Raw genomic sequence first — 16201 nt, 5'->3', positions numbered from 1 at the left:
TTTGATCCCGTTGTACAAGGTGCAATGACAATAAACTAAACTAAATTAAACTAAACTAAACTAAACTAAAAAAAAAATGAATACCACCACTGGTCAGAACCCTGACAATTTCCTTAGCATCGCTCCTTGTCCATTGTGTGTGTCTTACTAACTTGTGCCAATCCTCTCTACCTAGTGAATGTATGGATGACTCCCTGGTGTGGACCCTGAAAACAGGTAAGGGATCCTGGATGAACAGAGCCCAGGGAAGGAATTCAGCTTCTCATTCCCAGAGTTCTTCTTCATTCATGAGTCTGCCTTTTTGAACAGGATTGCTGACATTTTTTTTATTCATGCCATACGTTGTTTAATTATTCCAGGTGGCCTTGGAGAAGTCCTGTGGTTGATTCATGCTTGTGAAGCTTCTTCTTCATGTGCTGGTTTAAAACCAGAGGCTACCCATGAATTCTAACTTTTGAGGGACCTCATGGAAGGTGTCAATCAGACCCTGCAGGTGACCGAATTCTTGTTCCTGGGTTTCTCTGGCATGTCCAGAGGACGCCCCTTCCTCTTTCTGCTGTTTCTGGCCATCTACCTCATCACCTTGGTGGCCAACTCAGTCATCCTCATCTTGATCCAGCTGGATTCCAATCTCCACAGTCCCATGTACTATTTCCTCAGCCATTTGTCCTGCTTAGACATTTGCTATTTCTCAGTCACGGTTCCAAAGATCCTTGTGAACCTCTTATGCCAACAACCCACCATCTCCTACAACGAGTGCATGGCCCAGATGTTCTTCTTCATGACATGTGCTGGATCTGAATGCACACTACTGGCTGTGATGGCCTATGACCGCTATGTGGCCATCTGTGAACCCTTGCACTATTCTCAACTCATGAGTAGAGAGATGCGAGTCCCTCTGGCTATGGCTTCGTGGATCTCGGGTCTTCTCAACTCAGCCATCCACACTGCCCTGGCCACCGATTTGGTCTTCTGCGGAGCCAACCAAATCCATCACATCTTCTGTGATGTCCCCCCACTCTTGAAAATTGCTTGTAGTGACACTTATGTCAATGAGATGGCTCTTCACACAGCAGCTGTCTTTGTAGGTCTGAGCCCTTTCCTCCTTGTTGTCATTTCGTATGTCTACATCCTATCTACCATTCTGAAGATCCATTCCAGCACTGGAAGGAGAAAGACCTTCTCCACCTGCGCTGCCCACTTGACTACCGTCATTGTCTACTTTGGGACGGCCACCTTGAATTACAACCGTCCCAGTGCAGGCTATTCCTTGGGGGTGGACACCCTGGTTTCCACCCTGTATTGTATCATCACCCCCATGCTGAACCCTCTAATCTACAGCCTCCGAAACAAGGAGGTCAAAGGGGCCCTACAAAAACTTCTGAGCATTCAGGAGAAGAAAGACTCATTTCCTGAAAAGCAATGAAGGAAAAATGGGGTCGCCTTCATGCCCTCTCTGCATATTCTTGTCTGTAAAATAGCAACAGTTGGAGGGGAAGGTGTCACACAGGGGAAGGAAGGGTGGGAGATTCTGGGGAGATTCTAGGTAACCCTAAGTCTCTACCTCTTCATCTCCAGGCTCTGCTGTGCCTTGTGTAGCTCCCCTCTTGTGCTCCATCACTGGTGGGAAGGAAAGGGAAGGGAAAGAAGGGAAGGGAAGGGAAGGGAAGAAGGGAAGAGAAGGAAAGGGAAGGGAAAAGGGGAAGAAGGGAAGGGAAGGGAGGAAGCAGTTAATTCCAATCTTCTCTACAGAAATTATAAGTAAAATTACCAGTTTACCCCTTACTCTATGGTTGTCAACTCATAAAACGTTTTGTATATAGGTTTCATAGTTGACAACAGAAAGAAGGGGGGAGTTTTGAAGAGCAGGCAGCAGTGTGGAATCGAAAGTACATTCCATTCATATTTTTTTCAAACACCGATTAGATGACTGAAGCTTCTGCCATGAAAAAAATCTAATTGGAGAGCATGATTGATGACTTTTGGCTATGGACGTTTTTTCATTGGATGATACACCAAGAGGGGTGGGGGGGAAAGCAGGATCTAGGGTGACAGTGAATTACATATTTCCGAGTTGGCTACACCCAGAATAGTGCAGGACGTAGAATGTTACTTTCAAATAAATCCTTTTTAGTGTTGAGAGTGTGGCTCGAGGCTCATGATTTAATTGAAGTAACTGCTGGAATCCTGACAATGGTTACAACATGCTTCTTTCTACAGGGTATTATGTTTCGTACTTAAAATAATAAATCACAAGTTTTTTCTACTTCACTCAAAACTCCATAAGGGTTTCCAGTTAGTAATAAACCGAGATATTTTCTTTAATTTTATCAAAGAATTTAGCCCTCTCAACAAGTTCCCTCGTTTTCACTTTCAACATTTGTACACAATCCTGCTTCAAACCTAGTCTTAACAGTGTCAAAACTGTAGATTATTTCATCTAGTTTAAATCTTTTAATAACTCTAAATTTAAAAACCCACTGAAAACTATATTCCTCTACCACCGGTTCTTCTCTTGGTCTTATTTTACATTCCCATTGACAAATTGTAGTAGCTCATGATAAGTTAGCCATTTGTGTTTGCTCATTATTTCTCCCCTCCAAAATGCTTATCTAAACCAAATAAAATCTTAGAAATTCTTTGTTCCGCTGTGTTTATTTGAGCGCCAAATCCTTCCATCAAATTGTCATCCAGACATTCCTTCCATGTGACTTACACTAAGCCTAACTTGGTGGTCTCACGCATCCCAGATGGGCCACAGTATAATTGTGTTGAACATAATTGGGGAGAAAAGTGCTTGTAATGGTTGACATTTTCATAATGGCAAACAAATGATTCCTCAACCTTGGGCACATCTCGATTATGTAGAATAGGGCTCTTCAAACTTGACAGCTTTAAGATTTGTGGACTTCAACTCCCAGAGTTCTTCCTCCAGTCATGTTAGCTCAGGAATTCTGGGAGTTGAAGTCCATAAGTCTTAAACTTGCCAAGTTTGAAGACCCTTGATGTAGAACATTGAATCATAGAGTTGGAAAGGACTTCAAAGATCTTCTAGTGTCCAATCCCTGCTCAAGTCAAGAGAACTTATATCATTCTAGGCAAATGGTTGTCCAGTCTTTGTTTGAAAACTACCAAGGATGGAGCAGTGATCCATCTATCTATCTATCTATCTATCTATCTATCTATCTATCTATCTATCTATCTATCTATCTATCTATCTATCATCTATCTATTCTCTCTCTCTCCCTCCCTCTCTCCCTCCCCCTCTCTCTATCTCTTTCTCTCTCAACTCTCATCTCTCATCTATCTCTATCTCCACCTCTCTCTTTATCTATTTATCTAATCTTTCTAATCTAATATAATGGGGTGGAAGGTCTTCTAGTCCAACCCCTGGTAATATCCCAGTCAAATGGTAACAAGAGCCAATCAATTCCCAGCACGATGGTGATGGGAGCAGGAGAAGAAGGACCCTTTGAGTAATGTTTTCAGTAACAAGGATCAATTAATAAACACCTGTTGATTAATGTTTCTGGTTCTTTGAACTAACAAGCAAGAATGTGAAATTCTGATCAGGACCAGTTCAAACCAGCCAGAGACAAGAATTGCACAAAGAGTTGGACTTTAATAACCCAAAAACTCATTATAATGTAAAATAAAAACAAACAAACCACAGAATGTAGATGACTCAAGAAACTTCCTGGCCATGTGTCCCGACACACGGCAAAAGTTCCAGCACTCCAGGGGCACAAACAAGAAAGCAGAGATGTCCATCTTCAGAGCTCCAAAAGCTTTGGCTGCTAAGTCTCCATCTTTGTCCCTCTATCAGAGGGAACAACTGACCTCATGCCCAATGACCGAGGCTGAGGAAGAAGGTGAACTGAAAGGGAAGACTTAATCAGCGGAGTGACTTCCCTCCAGAGGTTGGGGAGGCTCCATCACTGGAGGTTTTGATCACCATGATAGGAAAAAGAAGTTGAGACTCTGGAACGAGTGCCGAGAAGAGCAACAGTGATAATTAGGGGACTGGAGGCTAAAACATGCAAAGAACGCTTGCTGGGATTGGGTAGGTCTACTCTAGTTTAATGAAAAGAAGGACCAGGGGTGACAGCAGCCTTCCAACATTTGAGGGGAAGAGTGAAATATCCTGACCATGAGAAACAACTAACCAGTGGAACTTCCCACCTCCAGAAGTTGTGGGAGCTTCATCACTGGGGTTTTTTAAGAAGAGGTTGGACAACCAACTGTCTGGAATGGTATATAGGGTTTCCTGCTTGAGCAGATGTTGGATTAGAAGACCCCCCAGGTCCCTTCCGACTCTGGAATTCTGTTTTGTGTGGATCTCGGCCCAAGTTTCCAGCTCCCACCCTTTATTCTAAAGTTCCAAAGTTTTCAGCAAGGAACTCCCAAATGGGAAGCACGTAGATGCTTTGTTTTTCTCTTTTCTGATGCAAGTCATCTCCAGGGACACACCAGATGCCATAAAAACTCTGCCTCTTCTTTCAGCAACAACAGTAGACTTATATACTACCCCATCATGCTTTACATCACTCTCTGGGCAGTTTATAATGAGGAAGTGTTATTGGCATCTTGCCCCCAACCCTCAGGGTCCTAATTTTACTGGACTCAGAAGGATGGAAGGCAGAATCAACCCTGAGTCAGGATTGAACTCCTGGCAGTGGGCAGAGTCAGTCTGCAGTACTGCATTTTTAACACGGAGGCACCTTGGGGATTTTGCAAGCAGTAGACAGAGGAAAGAGAGAAGAAGACCACACCTGCCCGCTTCATCCAGGAGCCTCTGACCAGGTGAGGAACACAAAGGGGCAAAGGGACTTCAGATCCAGCAAGCGAGGGGTGAGTGGGAGGGGATCAAGGCATGCGCCAAACATTTCAGGTGCACCTCAACACCAGCCACTGTCAGGAAGAGGTGTAAATTCCACATTGCTGCTGAGAAAAATCTCACCTCTCCTTCCAGTTTGCAGACCCCTGGTCTATACCCAATGATATCTTTGGTCATTTTTCAAGTCTGTTTCTGAAAACACTTTCATGGGTTGTGCAAATCTTCTTTCTTGGGGAAAATATTTTCTTACTAAGCATAGACTAGATGAAGGTCAACCAATCATTGATTGGAGTTCAGGATGGCTTGATCTCAGAGTGGCTTCCACCACTCCTTCAGTGACCAGACAGGAGACAGTCAATCAATCAATCAATCAAATGTTTATTATCAGTGCAGAACATGTGTACAATGAAATTGAAAAAGACAGATTAACTGTTTAAAATACTTTAAAAATAATGAGCGCTACAACTGGTTTAAGATGTTTGCAGCCTTGTTAGTCTCCTGACTTGGGCTTCAGTCCTGTTGCCACCCATACTGTGTTGGGACTATTTGCATTCACCTACTAACAGCTATTAATATTTCTGGCAACTCGAGAGCAAGCCAGGAATGAAACTTGGCTCAAGGCTCATCCATCGGAACCAGAGGTGGCATTCAGCCAGTTCTGACCAGTTCTGGAGAACCAGTAGCAGAAATTTTGAGTAGTTCGGAGAACCGGCCAATCCCACCTCTGACTGGAGATTTTACAGTCTCCTTCCCCTGCCACGCACACCAAGCCACGCCCACAGAACCAGTAGTAAAATCTCTTTGCGGGAGAGGGGTGAGTCTGCTTACCAAGATGAGGTGGACCAACGGTTGCTTTCGTGGTGTGGAGACAATAACTTGGTCCTCAACACCAATAAGACCAAGGAGCTGACAGTGGTCTATATAGAAGGAACAGATCAGACATCCAGCCCTTGCTTCTCAAGGGAGACTGAGTGGACTCAAGTGGCCAGTTTTAAGTTTCTGGATGTTACCTTAAAAGAGGACCTGACCTGGGGGCTCACACTGCAGCCCTGGTCACAAGGGCCCAGCAGAGATTATACTACCTGGGACTTCTCAGGAAACAAACTGCTGGTGACCTTCTACCGCTGCACCACAGAGAGTATTTTAACTTACTGCACCTCTGTATGGTTTGCCAATTGCACAGTAGCAGATAGGAAAGCGCTCCAGAGGGTTAACTTTATTGCCCAGAAGATAATGGGTTGCCCTCTCCCCTCTTTGGAAGAGCTTTAAGAAAGTTCAAAACATTCTCAAAGATCCATCTCATCCTGGTAACCCTTTTTTTTAAACTATTACCATCTGGCAGACGGTATAGGACAATAATAAAAACAAGGACAAATAGGCTGAAAAACAGCTTCTATCCCAGGGCAGGAGCTCTGTTGAATTCTACTGTATAGTGCAGTGTTGGTGTGGTGTCGGGGTTTTCAATTGAATGGGTGGAGTGCGAAGAATGTGTGTTTGTGTTTATTTTCATGGTCATGATGTGCTCTGAAGATGGTGTTTGATCCCGTTGTACAAGGTGCAATGACAATAAACTGAACTAAACTAAACTAAACTAAACTAAACTAAACTAAACTAAACTAAACTAAACTAAACTCAACTCAACTCAACTCAACTCAACTCAACTCAACTCAACTAAAAAAAAATGAATACCACCACTGGTCGGAACCCTGACAATTTCCTTAGTATCGCTCCTTGTACATAGTGTGTGTCTTACTAAATTGTGCCAATCCTCTCTACTTAGTGAATGTATGGATGACTCCCTGGTGTGGACCCTGAAAACAGGTAAGGGATCCTGGATGAACAGAGCCCAGTGAAGGAATTCAGCTTCTCATTCCCAGAGTTCTTCTTCATTCATGATTCTGCCTTTTTGAACAGGATTGCTGACATTTTTTTTATTCATGCCATACGTTGTTTAATTATTCCAGGTGGCTTTGGGGAAGTCCTGCGGTTGACTCATGCTTGTGAAGCTTCTTCTTCATGTGCTGGTTTAAAACCAGAGGCTACCCATGAATTCTAACTTTTGAGGGACCTCATGGAAGGTGTCAATCAGACCCTGCAGGTGACCGAATTCTTGTTCCTGGGTTTCTCTGGCATGCCCAGAGGACGCCCCTTCCTCTTTCTGCTGTTTCTGGCCATCTACATCATCACCTTGGTGGCCAACTCAGTCATCCTCATCTTGATCCAGCTGGATTCCAATCTCCACAGTCCCATGTACTATTTCCTCAGCCATTTGTCCTGCTTAGACATTTGCTATTCCTCAGTCACAGTTCCAAAGATCCTTGTGAACCTCTTATGCCAGCAGCCCACCATCTCCTACAACGAGTGCATGGCCCAGATGTTCTTCCTCATGACATGTGCAGGATCTGAGAGTGCGATGCTAGCCATGATGGCCTATGACCGGTATGCGGCCATCTGTGAACCTTTGCACTATTCTCAACTCATGAGTAGGGAGGTGCGAGTCCCTCTGGCTATGACTTCATGGATCTCAGGTCTTCTCAACTCAGCCATCCACATTGTCCTGGCCACTGACTTGATCTTCTGTGGAGCCAACCAGATCCATCACATCTTCTGTGATGTCCCCCCACTCCTGAAAATTGCTTGCAGTGACACCTACACCAATGAGATGGCTCTTCACACAGCAAGTGTCTTTGTGGGTCTGAGCCCTTTCCTCCTTGTTGTCATTTCCTACGTCTACATCCTATCTACCATTCTGAAGATCCGTTCCAGCACTGGAAGGAGAAAGACCTTCTCCACCTGCGCTGCCCACTTGATTACTGTCATTGTCTACTTTGGGATGGCCATCTTGAATTACAACCGTCCCAGTGCAGGCTACTCCTTGGGGGTGGACACCCTGGTTTCCACCCTGTATTGTATCATCACCCCCATGCTGAACCCCCTAATCTACAGCCTCCGAAACAAGGAGGTCAAAGGAGCCCTACAAAAACTTCTGAGCATTCAGGACAAGGAAGACTCATTTCCTGGAAAGCAATGAAGGAAAAATGGGGTCGCCTTCATGCCCTCTCTGCATATTCTTGTCTGTAAAATAGCAACAGTTGGAGGGGAAGGTGTCACACAGGGGAAGGAAGGGTGGGAGATTCTGGGGAGATTCTAGGTAACCCTAAGTCTCTACCTCTTCATCTCCAGGCTCTGCTGTGCCTTGTGTAGCTCCCCTCTTGTGCTCCATCACTGGTGGGAAGGAAAGGGAAGGGAAAGAAGGGAAGGGAAGGGAAGGGAAGAAGGGAAGAGAAGGAAAGGGAAGGGAAAAGGGGAAGAAGGGAAGGGAAGGGAGGAAGCAGTTAATTCCAATCTTCTCTACAGAAATTATAAGTAAAATTACCAGTTTACCCCTTACTCTATGGTTGTCAACTCATAAAACGTTTTGTATATAGGTTTCATAGTTGACAACAGAAAGAAGGGGGGAGTTTTGAAGAGCAGGCAGCAGTGTGGAATCGAAAGTACATTCCATTCATATTTTTTTCAAACACCGATTAGATGACTGAAGCTTCTGCCATGAAAAAAATCTAATTGGAGAGCATGATTGATGACTTTTGGCTATGGACGTTTTTTCATTGGATGATACACCAAGAGGGGTGGTGGGGAAAGCAGGATCTAGGGTGACAGTGAATTACATATTTCCGAGTTGGCTACACCCAGGTTAGTGCCGGACGTAGAATGTTACTTTCAAATAAATCCTTTTTAGTTTTGAGAGTGTGGCTCGAGGCTCATGATTTAATTGAAGTAACTGCTGGAATCCTGACAATGGTTACAACATGCTTCTTTCTACAGGGTATTATGTTTCGTACTTAAAATCATAAATCACAAGTTAATTTTTTCTACTTCATTCAAAACTCCAGTTATAATAAACCTAGATATTGTCTTTAATTTGATCAGAAAATTTAGCCCTCTCAACAAGTTCCCTTGTTTTCACTTTCAACATTTGTACACAAACTTGCTTCAAACCTAGTCTTAACAGTGTCAAAACTGTAGATTATTTCATCTAGTTTAAATATTTTAATAACTCTAAATTTAAAAACCCACTGAAAACTATATTCCTCTACCACCGGTTCTTCTCTTGGTCTTATCTTACATTCCCATTGACAAATTGTAGTAGCTCATGATAAGTTAGCCATTTGTGTTTGCTCATTATTTCTCCTCTCCAAAATGCTTATCTAAACCAAATAAAATTTTAGAAATTCTTTGTTCCGCTGTCTTTATTTGAGCCCCAAATCCTTCCATCAAATTGTCATCCAGACATTCCTTCCATGTGACTTACACTAAGCCTAACTTGGTGGTCTCACGCATCCCAGATGGGCCACAGTATAATTGTGTTGAACATGATTGGGGAGAAAAGAGCTTGTAATGGTTGACATTTTCATAATGGCAAACAAATGATTCCTCAAACTTGGGCACATCTTGATTATGTAGAATAGGGCTCTTCAAACTTGACAGCTTTAAGATTTGTGGACTTCAACTCCCAGAGTTCCTCCTCCAGTCATGTTAGCTCAGGAATTCTGGGAGTTGAAGTCCATCAGTCTTAAACTTGCCAAGTTTGAAGACCCTTGATGTAGAACATTGAATCATAGAGTTGGAAAGGACTTCAAAGATCTTCTAGTGTCCAATCCCTGCTCAAGTCAAGAGAACTTATATCATTCTAGGCAAATGGTTGTCCAGTCTTTGTTTGAAAACTACCAAGGATGGAGCAGTGATCCATCTATGTATCTATCTATCTATCTATCTATCTATCTATCTATCTATCTATCTATCTATCTATCTATCTATCTATCATCTATCTATTCTCTCTCTCTCCCTCCCTCTCTCCCTCCCCCTCTCTATCTCTTTCTCTCTCAACTCTCATCTCTCATCTATCTCTATCTCCACCTCTCTCTTTACCTATTTATCTAATCTTTCTAATCTAATATAATAGAGGTGGAAGGTCTTCTAGTCCAACCCCTGGTAATATCCCAATCAATTGGTAACAAGAGCCAATCAATTCCCAGCACGATGGTGATGGGAGCAAGAGAAGAAGGACTCTTTGAGTAATGTTTTCAGTAACAAGGATCAATTAATAAACACCTGTTGATTAATGTTTCTGGTTCTTTGAACTAACAAGCAAGAATGTGAAATTCTGATCAGGACCAGTTCAAACCAGCCAGAGACAAGAATTGCACAAAGAGTTGAACTTTAATAACCCAAAAACTCATTATAATGTAAAATAAAAACAAACAAACCACAGAATGTAGATGACTCAAGAAACTTCCTGGCCATGTGTCCCGACACACGGCAAAAGTTCCAGCACTCCAGGGGCACAAACAAGAAAGCAGAGATGTCCATCTTCAGAGCTCCAAAAGCTTTGGCTGCTAAGTCTCCATCTTTGTCCCTCTATCAGAGGGAACAACTGACCTCATGCCCAATGACCGAGGCTGAGGAAGAAGGTGAACTGAAAGGGAAGACTTAATCAGCGGAGTGACTTCCCTCCAGAGGTTGGGGAGGCTCCATCACTGGAGGTTTTGATCACCATGATAGGAAAAAGAAGTTGAGACTCTGGAACGAGTGCCGAGAAGAGCAACAGTGATAATTAGGGGACTGGAGGCTAAAACATGCAAAGAACGGTTGCTGGAATTGGGTAGGTCTACTCTAGCTTAATGAAAAGAAGGACCAGGGATGACGGGAGCCTTCCAATATTTGAGGGGAAGAGTGAAATTTCCTGGCCATGAGAAACAACTAACCAGTGGAACTTCCCACCTCCAGAAGTTGTGGGAGCTTCATCACTGGGGGTTTTTAAGAAGAGGTTGGACAACCAACTGTCTGGAATGGTATATAGGGTTTCCTGCTTGAGCAGATGTTGGATTAGAAGACCCCCCAGGTCCCTTCCGACTCTGGAATTCTGTTTTGTGTGGATCTCGGCCCAAGTTTCCAGCTCCCACCCTTTATTCTAAAGTTCCAAAGTTTTCAGCAAGGAACTCCCAAATGGGAAGCACGTAGATGCTTTGTTTTTCTCTTTTCTGATGCAAGTCATCTCCAGGGACACACCAGATGCCATAAAAACTCTGCCTCTTCTTTCAGCAACAACAGTAGACTTATATACTACCCCATCATGCTTTACATCACTCTCTGGGCAGTTTATAATGAGGAAGTGTTATTGGCATCTTGCCCCCAACCCTCAGGGTCCTAATTTTACTGGACTCAGAAGGATGGAAGGCAGAATCAACCCTGAGTCAGGATTGAACTCCTGGCAGTGGGCAGAGTCAGTCTGCAGTACTGCATTTTTAACACGGAGGCACCTTGGGGATTTTGCAAGCAGTAGACAGAGGAAAGAGAGAAGAAGACCACACCTGCCCGCTTCATCCAGGAGCCTCTGACCAGGTGAGGAACACAAAGGGGCAAAGGGACTTCAGATCCAGCAAGCGAGGGGTGAGTGGGAGGGGATCAAGGCATGCGCCAAACATTTCAGGTGCACCTCAACACCAGCCACTGTCAGGAAGAGGTGTAAATTCCACATTGCTGCTGAGAAAAATCTCACCTCTCCTTCCAGTTTGCAGACCCCTGGTCTATACCCAATGATATCTTTGGTCATTTTTCAAGTCTGTTTCTGAAAACACTTTCATGGGTTGTGCAAATCTTCTTTCTTGGGGAAAATATTTTCTTACTAAGCATAGACTAGATGAAGGTCAACCAATCATTGATTGGAGTTCAGGATGGCTTGATCTCAGAGTGGCTTCCACCACTCCTTCAGTGACCAGACAGGAGACAGTCAATCAATCAATCAATCAAATGTTTATTATCAGTGCAGAACATGTGTACAATGAAATTGAAAAAGACAGATTAACTGTTTAAAATACTTTAAAAATAATGAGCGCTACAACTGGTTTAAGATGTTTGCAGCCTTGTTAGTCTCCTGACTTGGGCTTCAGTCCTGTTGCCACCCATACTGTGTTGGGACTATTTGCATTCACCTACTAACAGCTATTAATATTTCTGGCAACTCGAGAGCAAGCCAGGAATGAAACTTGGCTCAAGGCTCATCCATCGGAACCAGAGGTGGCATTCAGCCAGTTCTGACCAGTTCTGGAGAACCAGTAGCAGAAATTTTGAGTAGTTCGAGAACCGCCAATCCCACCTCTGACTGGAGATTTTACAGTCTCCTTCCCCTGCCACGCACACCAAGCCACGCCCACAGAACCAGTAGTAAAATCTCTTTGCGGGAGAGGGGTGAGTCTGCTTACCAAGATGAGGTGGACCAACGGTTGCTTTCGTGGTGTGGAGACAATAACTTGGTCCTCAACACCAATAAGACCAAGGAGCTGACAGTGGTCTATATAGAAGGAACAGATCAGACATCCAGCCCTTGCTTCTCAAGGGAGACTGAGTGGACTCAAGTGGCCAGTTTTAAGTTTCTGGATGTTACCTTAAAAGAGGACCTGACCTGGGGGCTCACACTGCAGCCCTGGTCACAAGGGCCCAGCAGAGATTATACTACCTGGGACTTCTCAGGAAACAAACTGCTGGTGACCTTCTACCGCTGCACCACAGAGAGTATTTTAACTTACTGCACCTCTGTATGGTTTGCCAATTGCACAGTAGCAGATAGGAAAGCGCTCCAGAGGGTTAACTTTATTGCCCAGAAGATAATGGGTTGCCCTCTCCCCTCTTTGGAAGAGCTTTAAGAAAGTTCAAAACATTCTCAAAGATCCATCTCATCCTGGTAACCCTTTTTTTTAAACTATTACCATCTGGCAGACGGTATAGGACAATAATAAAAACAAGGACAAATAGGCTGAAAAACAGCTTCTATCCCAGGGCAGGAGCTCTGTTGAATTCTACTGTATAGTGCAGTGTTGGTGTGGTGTCGGGGTTTTCAATTCAATGTGTGGAGTGTGAAGAATGTGTGTTTGTGTTAATTTTCATGATCATGATGTGCTCTGAAGATGGTGTTTGATCCCGTTGTACAAGGTGCAATGACAATAAACTAAACTAAACTAAACTAAACTAAACTAAACTAAACTAAACTAAACTAAACTAAACTCAACTCAACTCAACTCAACTCAACTCAACTCAACTCAACTCAACTAAAAAAAAATGAATACCACCACTGGTCGGAACCCTGACAATTTCCTTAGTATCGCTCCTTGTACATAGTGTGTGTCTTACTAAATTGTGCCAATCCTCTCTACTTAGTGAATGTATGGATGACTCCCTGGTGTGGACCCTGAAAACAGGTAAGGGATCCTGGATGAACAGAGCCCAGGGAAGGAATTCAGCTTCTCATTCCCAGAGTTCTTCTTCATTCATGATTCTGCCTTTTTGAACAGGATTGCTGACATTTTTTTTATTCATGCCATACGTTGTTTAATTATTCCAGGTGGCTTTGGGGAAGTCCTGCGGTTGACTCATGCTTGTGAAGCTTCTTCTTCATGTGCTGGTTTAAAACCAGAGGCTACCCATGAATTCTAACTTTTGAGGGACCTCATGGAAGGTGTCAATCAGACCCTGCAGGTGACCGAATTCTTGTTCCTGGGTTTCTCTGGCATGCCCAGAGGATGCCCCTTCCTCTTTCTGCTGTTTCTGGCCATCTACATCATCACCTTGGTGGCCAACTCAGTCATCCTCATCTTGATCCAGCTGGATTCCAATCTCCACAGTCCCATGTACTATTTCCTCAGCCATTTGTCCTGCTTAGACATTTGCTATTCCTCAGTCACAGTTCCAAAGATCCTTGTGAACCTCTTATGCCAGCAGCCCACCATCTCCTACAACGAGTGCATGGCCCAGATGTTCTTCCTCATGACATGTGCAGGATCTGAGAGTGCGATGCTAGCCATGATGGCCTATGACCGGTATGCGGCCATCTGTGAACCTTTGCACTATTCTCAACTCATGAGTAGGGAGGTGCGAGTCCCTCTGGCTATGACTTCATGGATCTCAGGTCTTCTCAACTCAGCCATCCACATTGTCCTGGCCACTGACTTGATCTTCTGCGGAGCCAACCAGATCCATCACATCTTCTGTGATGTCCCCCCACTCCTGAAAATTGCTTGCAGTGACACCTACACCAATGAGATGGCTCTTCACACAGCAAGTGTCTTTGTGGGTCTGAGCCCTTTCCTCCTTGTTGTCATTTCCTACGTCTACATCCTATCTACCATTCTGAAGATCCGTTCCAGCACTGGAAGGAGAAAGACCTTCTCCACCTGCGCTGCCCACTTGATTACTGTCATTGTCTACTTTGGGATGGCCATCTTGAATTACAACCGTCCCAGTGCAGGCTACTCCTTGGGGGTGGACACCCTGGTTTCCACCCTGTATTGTATCATCACCCCCATGCTGAACCCCCTAATCTACAGCCTCCGAAACAAGGAGGTCAAAGGAGCCCTACAAAAACTTCTGAGCATTCAGGACAAGGAAGACTCATTTCCTGGAAAGCAATGAAGGAAAAATGGGGTCGCCTTCATGCCCTCTCTGCATATTCTTGTCTGTAAAATAGCAACAGTTGGAGGGGAAGGTGTCACACAGGGGAAGGAAGGGTGGGAGATTCTGGGAGATTCTAGGTAACCCTAAGTCTCTACCTCTTCATCTCCAGGCTCTGCTGTGCCTTGTGTAGCTCCCTCTTGTGCTCCATCACTGGTGGGAAGGAAAGGGAAGGGAAAGAAGGGAAGGGAAGGGAAGGGAAGAAGGGAAGAGAAGGAAAGGGAAGGGAAAAGGGGAAGAAGGGAAGGGAAGGGAGGAAGCAGTTAATTCCAATCTTCTCTACAGAAATTATAAGTAAAATTACCAGTTTACCCCTTACTCTATGGTTGTCAACTCATAAAACGTTTTGTATATAGGTTTCATAGTTGACAACAGAAAGAAGGGGGAGTTTTGAAGAGCAGGCAGCAGTGTGGAATCGAAAGTACATTCCATTCATATTTTTTTCAAACACCGATTAGATGACTGAAGCTTCTGCCATGAAAAAAATCTAATTGGAGAGCATGATTGATGACTTTTGGCTATGGACGTTTTTTCATTGGATGATACACCAAGAGGGGTGGTGGGGAAAGCAGGATCTAGGGTGACAGTGAATTACATATTTCCGAGTTGGCTACACCCAGGTTAGTGCAGGACGTAGAATGTTACTTTCAAATAAATCCTTTTTAGTGTTGAGAGTGTGGCTCGAGGCTCATGATTTAATTGAAGTAACTGCTGGAATCCTGACAATGGTTACAACATGCTTCTTTCTACAGGGTATTATGTTTCGTACTTAAAATAATAAATCACAAGTTTTTTCTACTTCACTCAAAACTCCATAAGGGTTTCCAGTTAGTAATAAACCGAGATATTTTCTTTAATTTTATCAAAGAATTTAGCCCTCTCAACAAGTTCCCTCGTTTTCACTTTCAACATTTGTACACAATCCTGCTTCAAACCTAGTCTTAACAGTGTCAAAACTGTAGATTATTTCATCTAGTTTAAATCTTTTAATAACTCTAAATTTAAAAACCCACTGAAAACTATATTCCTCTACCACCGGTTCTTCTCTTGGTCTTATTTTACATTCCCATTGACAAATTGTAGTAGCTCATGATAAGTTAGCCATTTGTGTTTGCTCATTATTTCTCCTCTCCAAAATGCTTATCTAAACCAAATAAAATCTTAGAAATTCTTTGTTCCGCTGTCTTTATTTGAGCCCCAAATCCTTCCATTAAATTGTCATCCAGACATTCCTTCCATGTGACTTACACTAAGCCTAACTTGGTGGTCTCACGCATCCCAGATGGGCCACAGTATAATTGTGTTGAACATAATTGGGGAGAAAAGAGCTTGTAATGGTTGACATTTTCATAATGGCAAACAAATGATTCCTCAAACTTGGGCACATCTTGATTATGTAGAATAGGGCTCTTCAAACTTGACAGCTTTAAGATTTGTGGACTTCAACTCCCAGAGTTCCTCCTCCAGTCATGTTAGCTCAGGAATTCTGGGAGTTGAAGTCCATCAGTCTTAAACTTGCCAAGTTTGAAGACCCTTGATGTAGAACATTGAATCATAGAGTTGGAAAGGACTTCAAAGATCTTCTAGTGTCCAATCCCTGCTCAAGTCAAGAGAACTTATATCATTCTAGGCAAATGGTTGTCCAGTCTTTGTTTGAAAACTACCAAGGATGGAGCAGTGATCCATCTATGTATCTATCTATCTATCTATCTATCTATCTATCTATCTATCTATCTATCTATCTATCTATCATCTATCTATTCTCTCTCTCCCTCCCTCTCTCCCTCCCCCTCTCTCTATCTCTTTCTCTCTCAACTCTCATCTCTCATCTATCTCTATCTCCACCTCTCTCTTTACCTA

The 16201-nt window shown here is 43.5% G+C and overlaps 3 protein-coding genes across 3 annotated transcripts; all 3 read left to right on the top strand.

Moving 5' to 3' along the window:
* Positions 1-466: 466 nt before the first annotated feature.
* Positions 467-1426, top strand: LOC148130282 (olfactory receptor 5V1-like). The gene has a single exon (XM_087969148.1). It carries the CDS (start codon positions 467-469, stop codon positions 1424-1426), a length of 960 nt encoding a protein of 319 aa, XP_087825274.1.
* Positions 1427-6908: 5482 nt separating this feature from the next.
* On the top strand, positions 6909-7868 carry LOC148130281 (olfactory receptor 5V1-like). Its single transcript, XM_087969147.1, has one exon. It carries the CDS (start codon positions 6909-6911, stop codon positions 7866-7868), a length of 960 nt encoding a protein of 319 aa, XP_087825273.1.
* Positions 7869-13342: 5474 nt separating this feature from the next.
* On the top strand, positions 13343-14302 carry LOC148130280 (olfactory receptor 5V1-like). The gene has a single exon (XM_087969146.1). The coding sequence runs from the start codon at positions 13343-13345 to the stop codon at positions 14300-14302; it is 960 nt and encodes a 319-aa protein (XP_087825272.1).
* The last annotated feature ends 1899 nt before the right edge of the window (positions 14303-16201 follow it).

The sequence above is a fragment of the Notechis scutatus genome, chromosome 6 (genome assembly GCF_049901735.1).
Source record: "Notechis scutatus isolate UNSWTSFEM ecotype Mainland chromosome 6, rNotScu1.2, whole genome shotgun sequence".
Lineage (NCBI taxonomy): Eukaryota > Metazoa > Chordata > Lepidosauria > Squamata > Elapidae > Notechis > Notechis scutatus.
This window is presented reverse-complemented; position numbering and strand designations above follow the sequence as displayed.

What these genes read in the sequence shown, in the direction of transcription:
- LOC148130282 (XM_087969148.1), top strand. Translation starts at nt 467, where the DNA reads ATGGAAGGTGTCAATCAGACCCTGCAGGTGACCGAATTCTTGTTCCTG.
- LOC148130281 (XM_087969147.1), top strand. Translation starts at nt 6,909, where the DNA reads ATGGAAGGTGTCAATCAGACCCTGCAGGTGACCGAATTCTTGTTCCTG.
- LOC148130280 (XM_087969146.1), top strand. Translation starts at nt 13,343, where the DNA reads ATGGAAGGTGTCAATCAGACCCTGCAGGTGACCGAATTCTTGTTCCTG.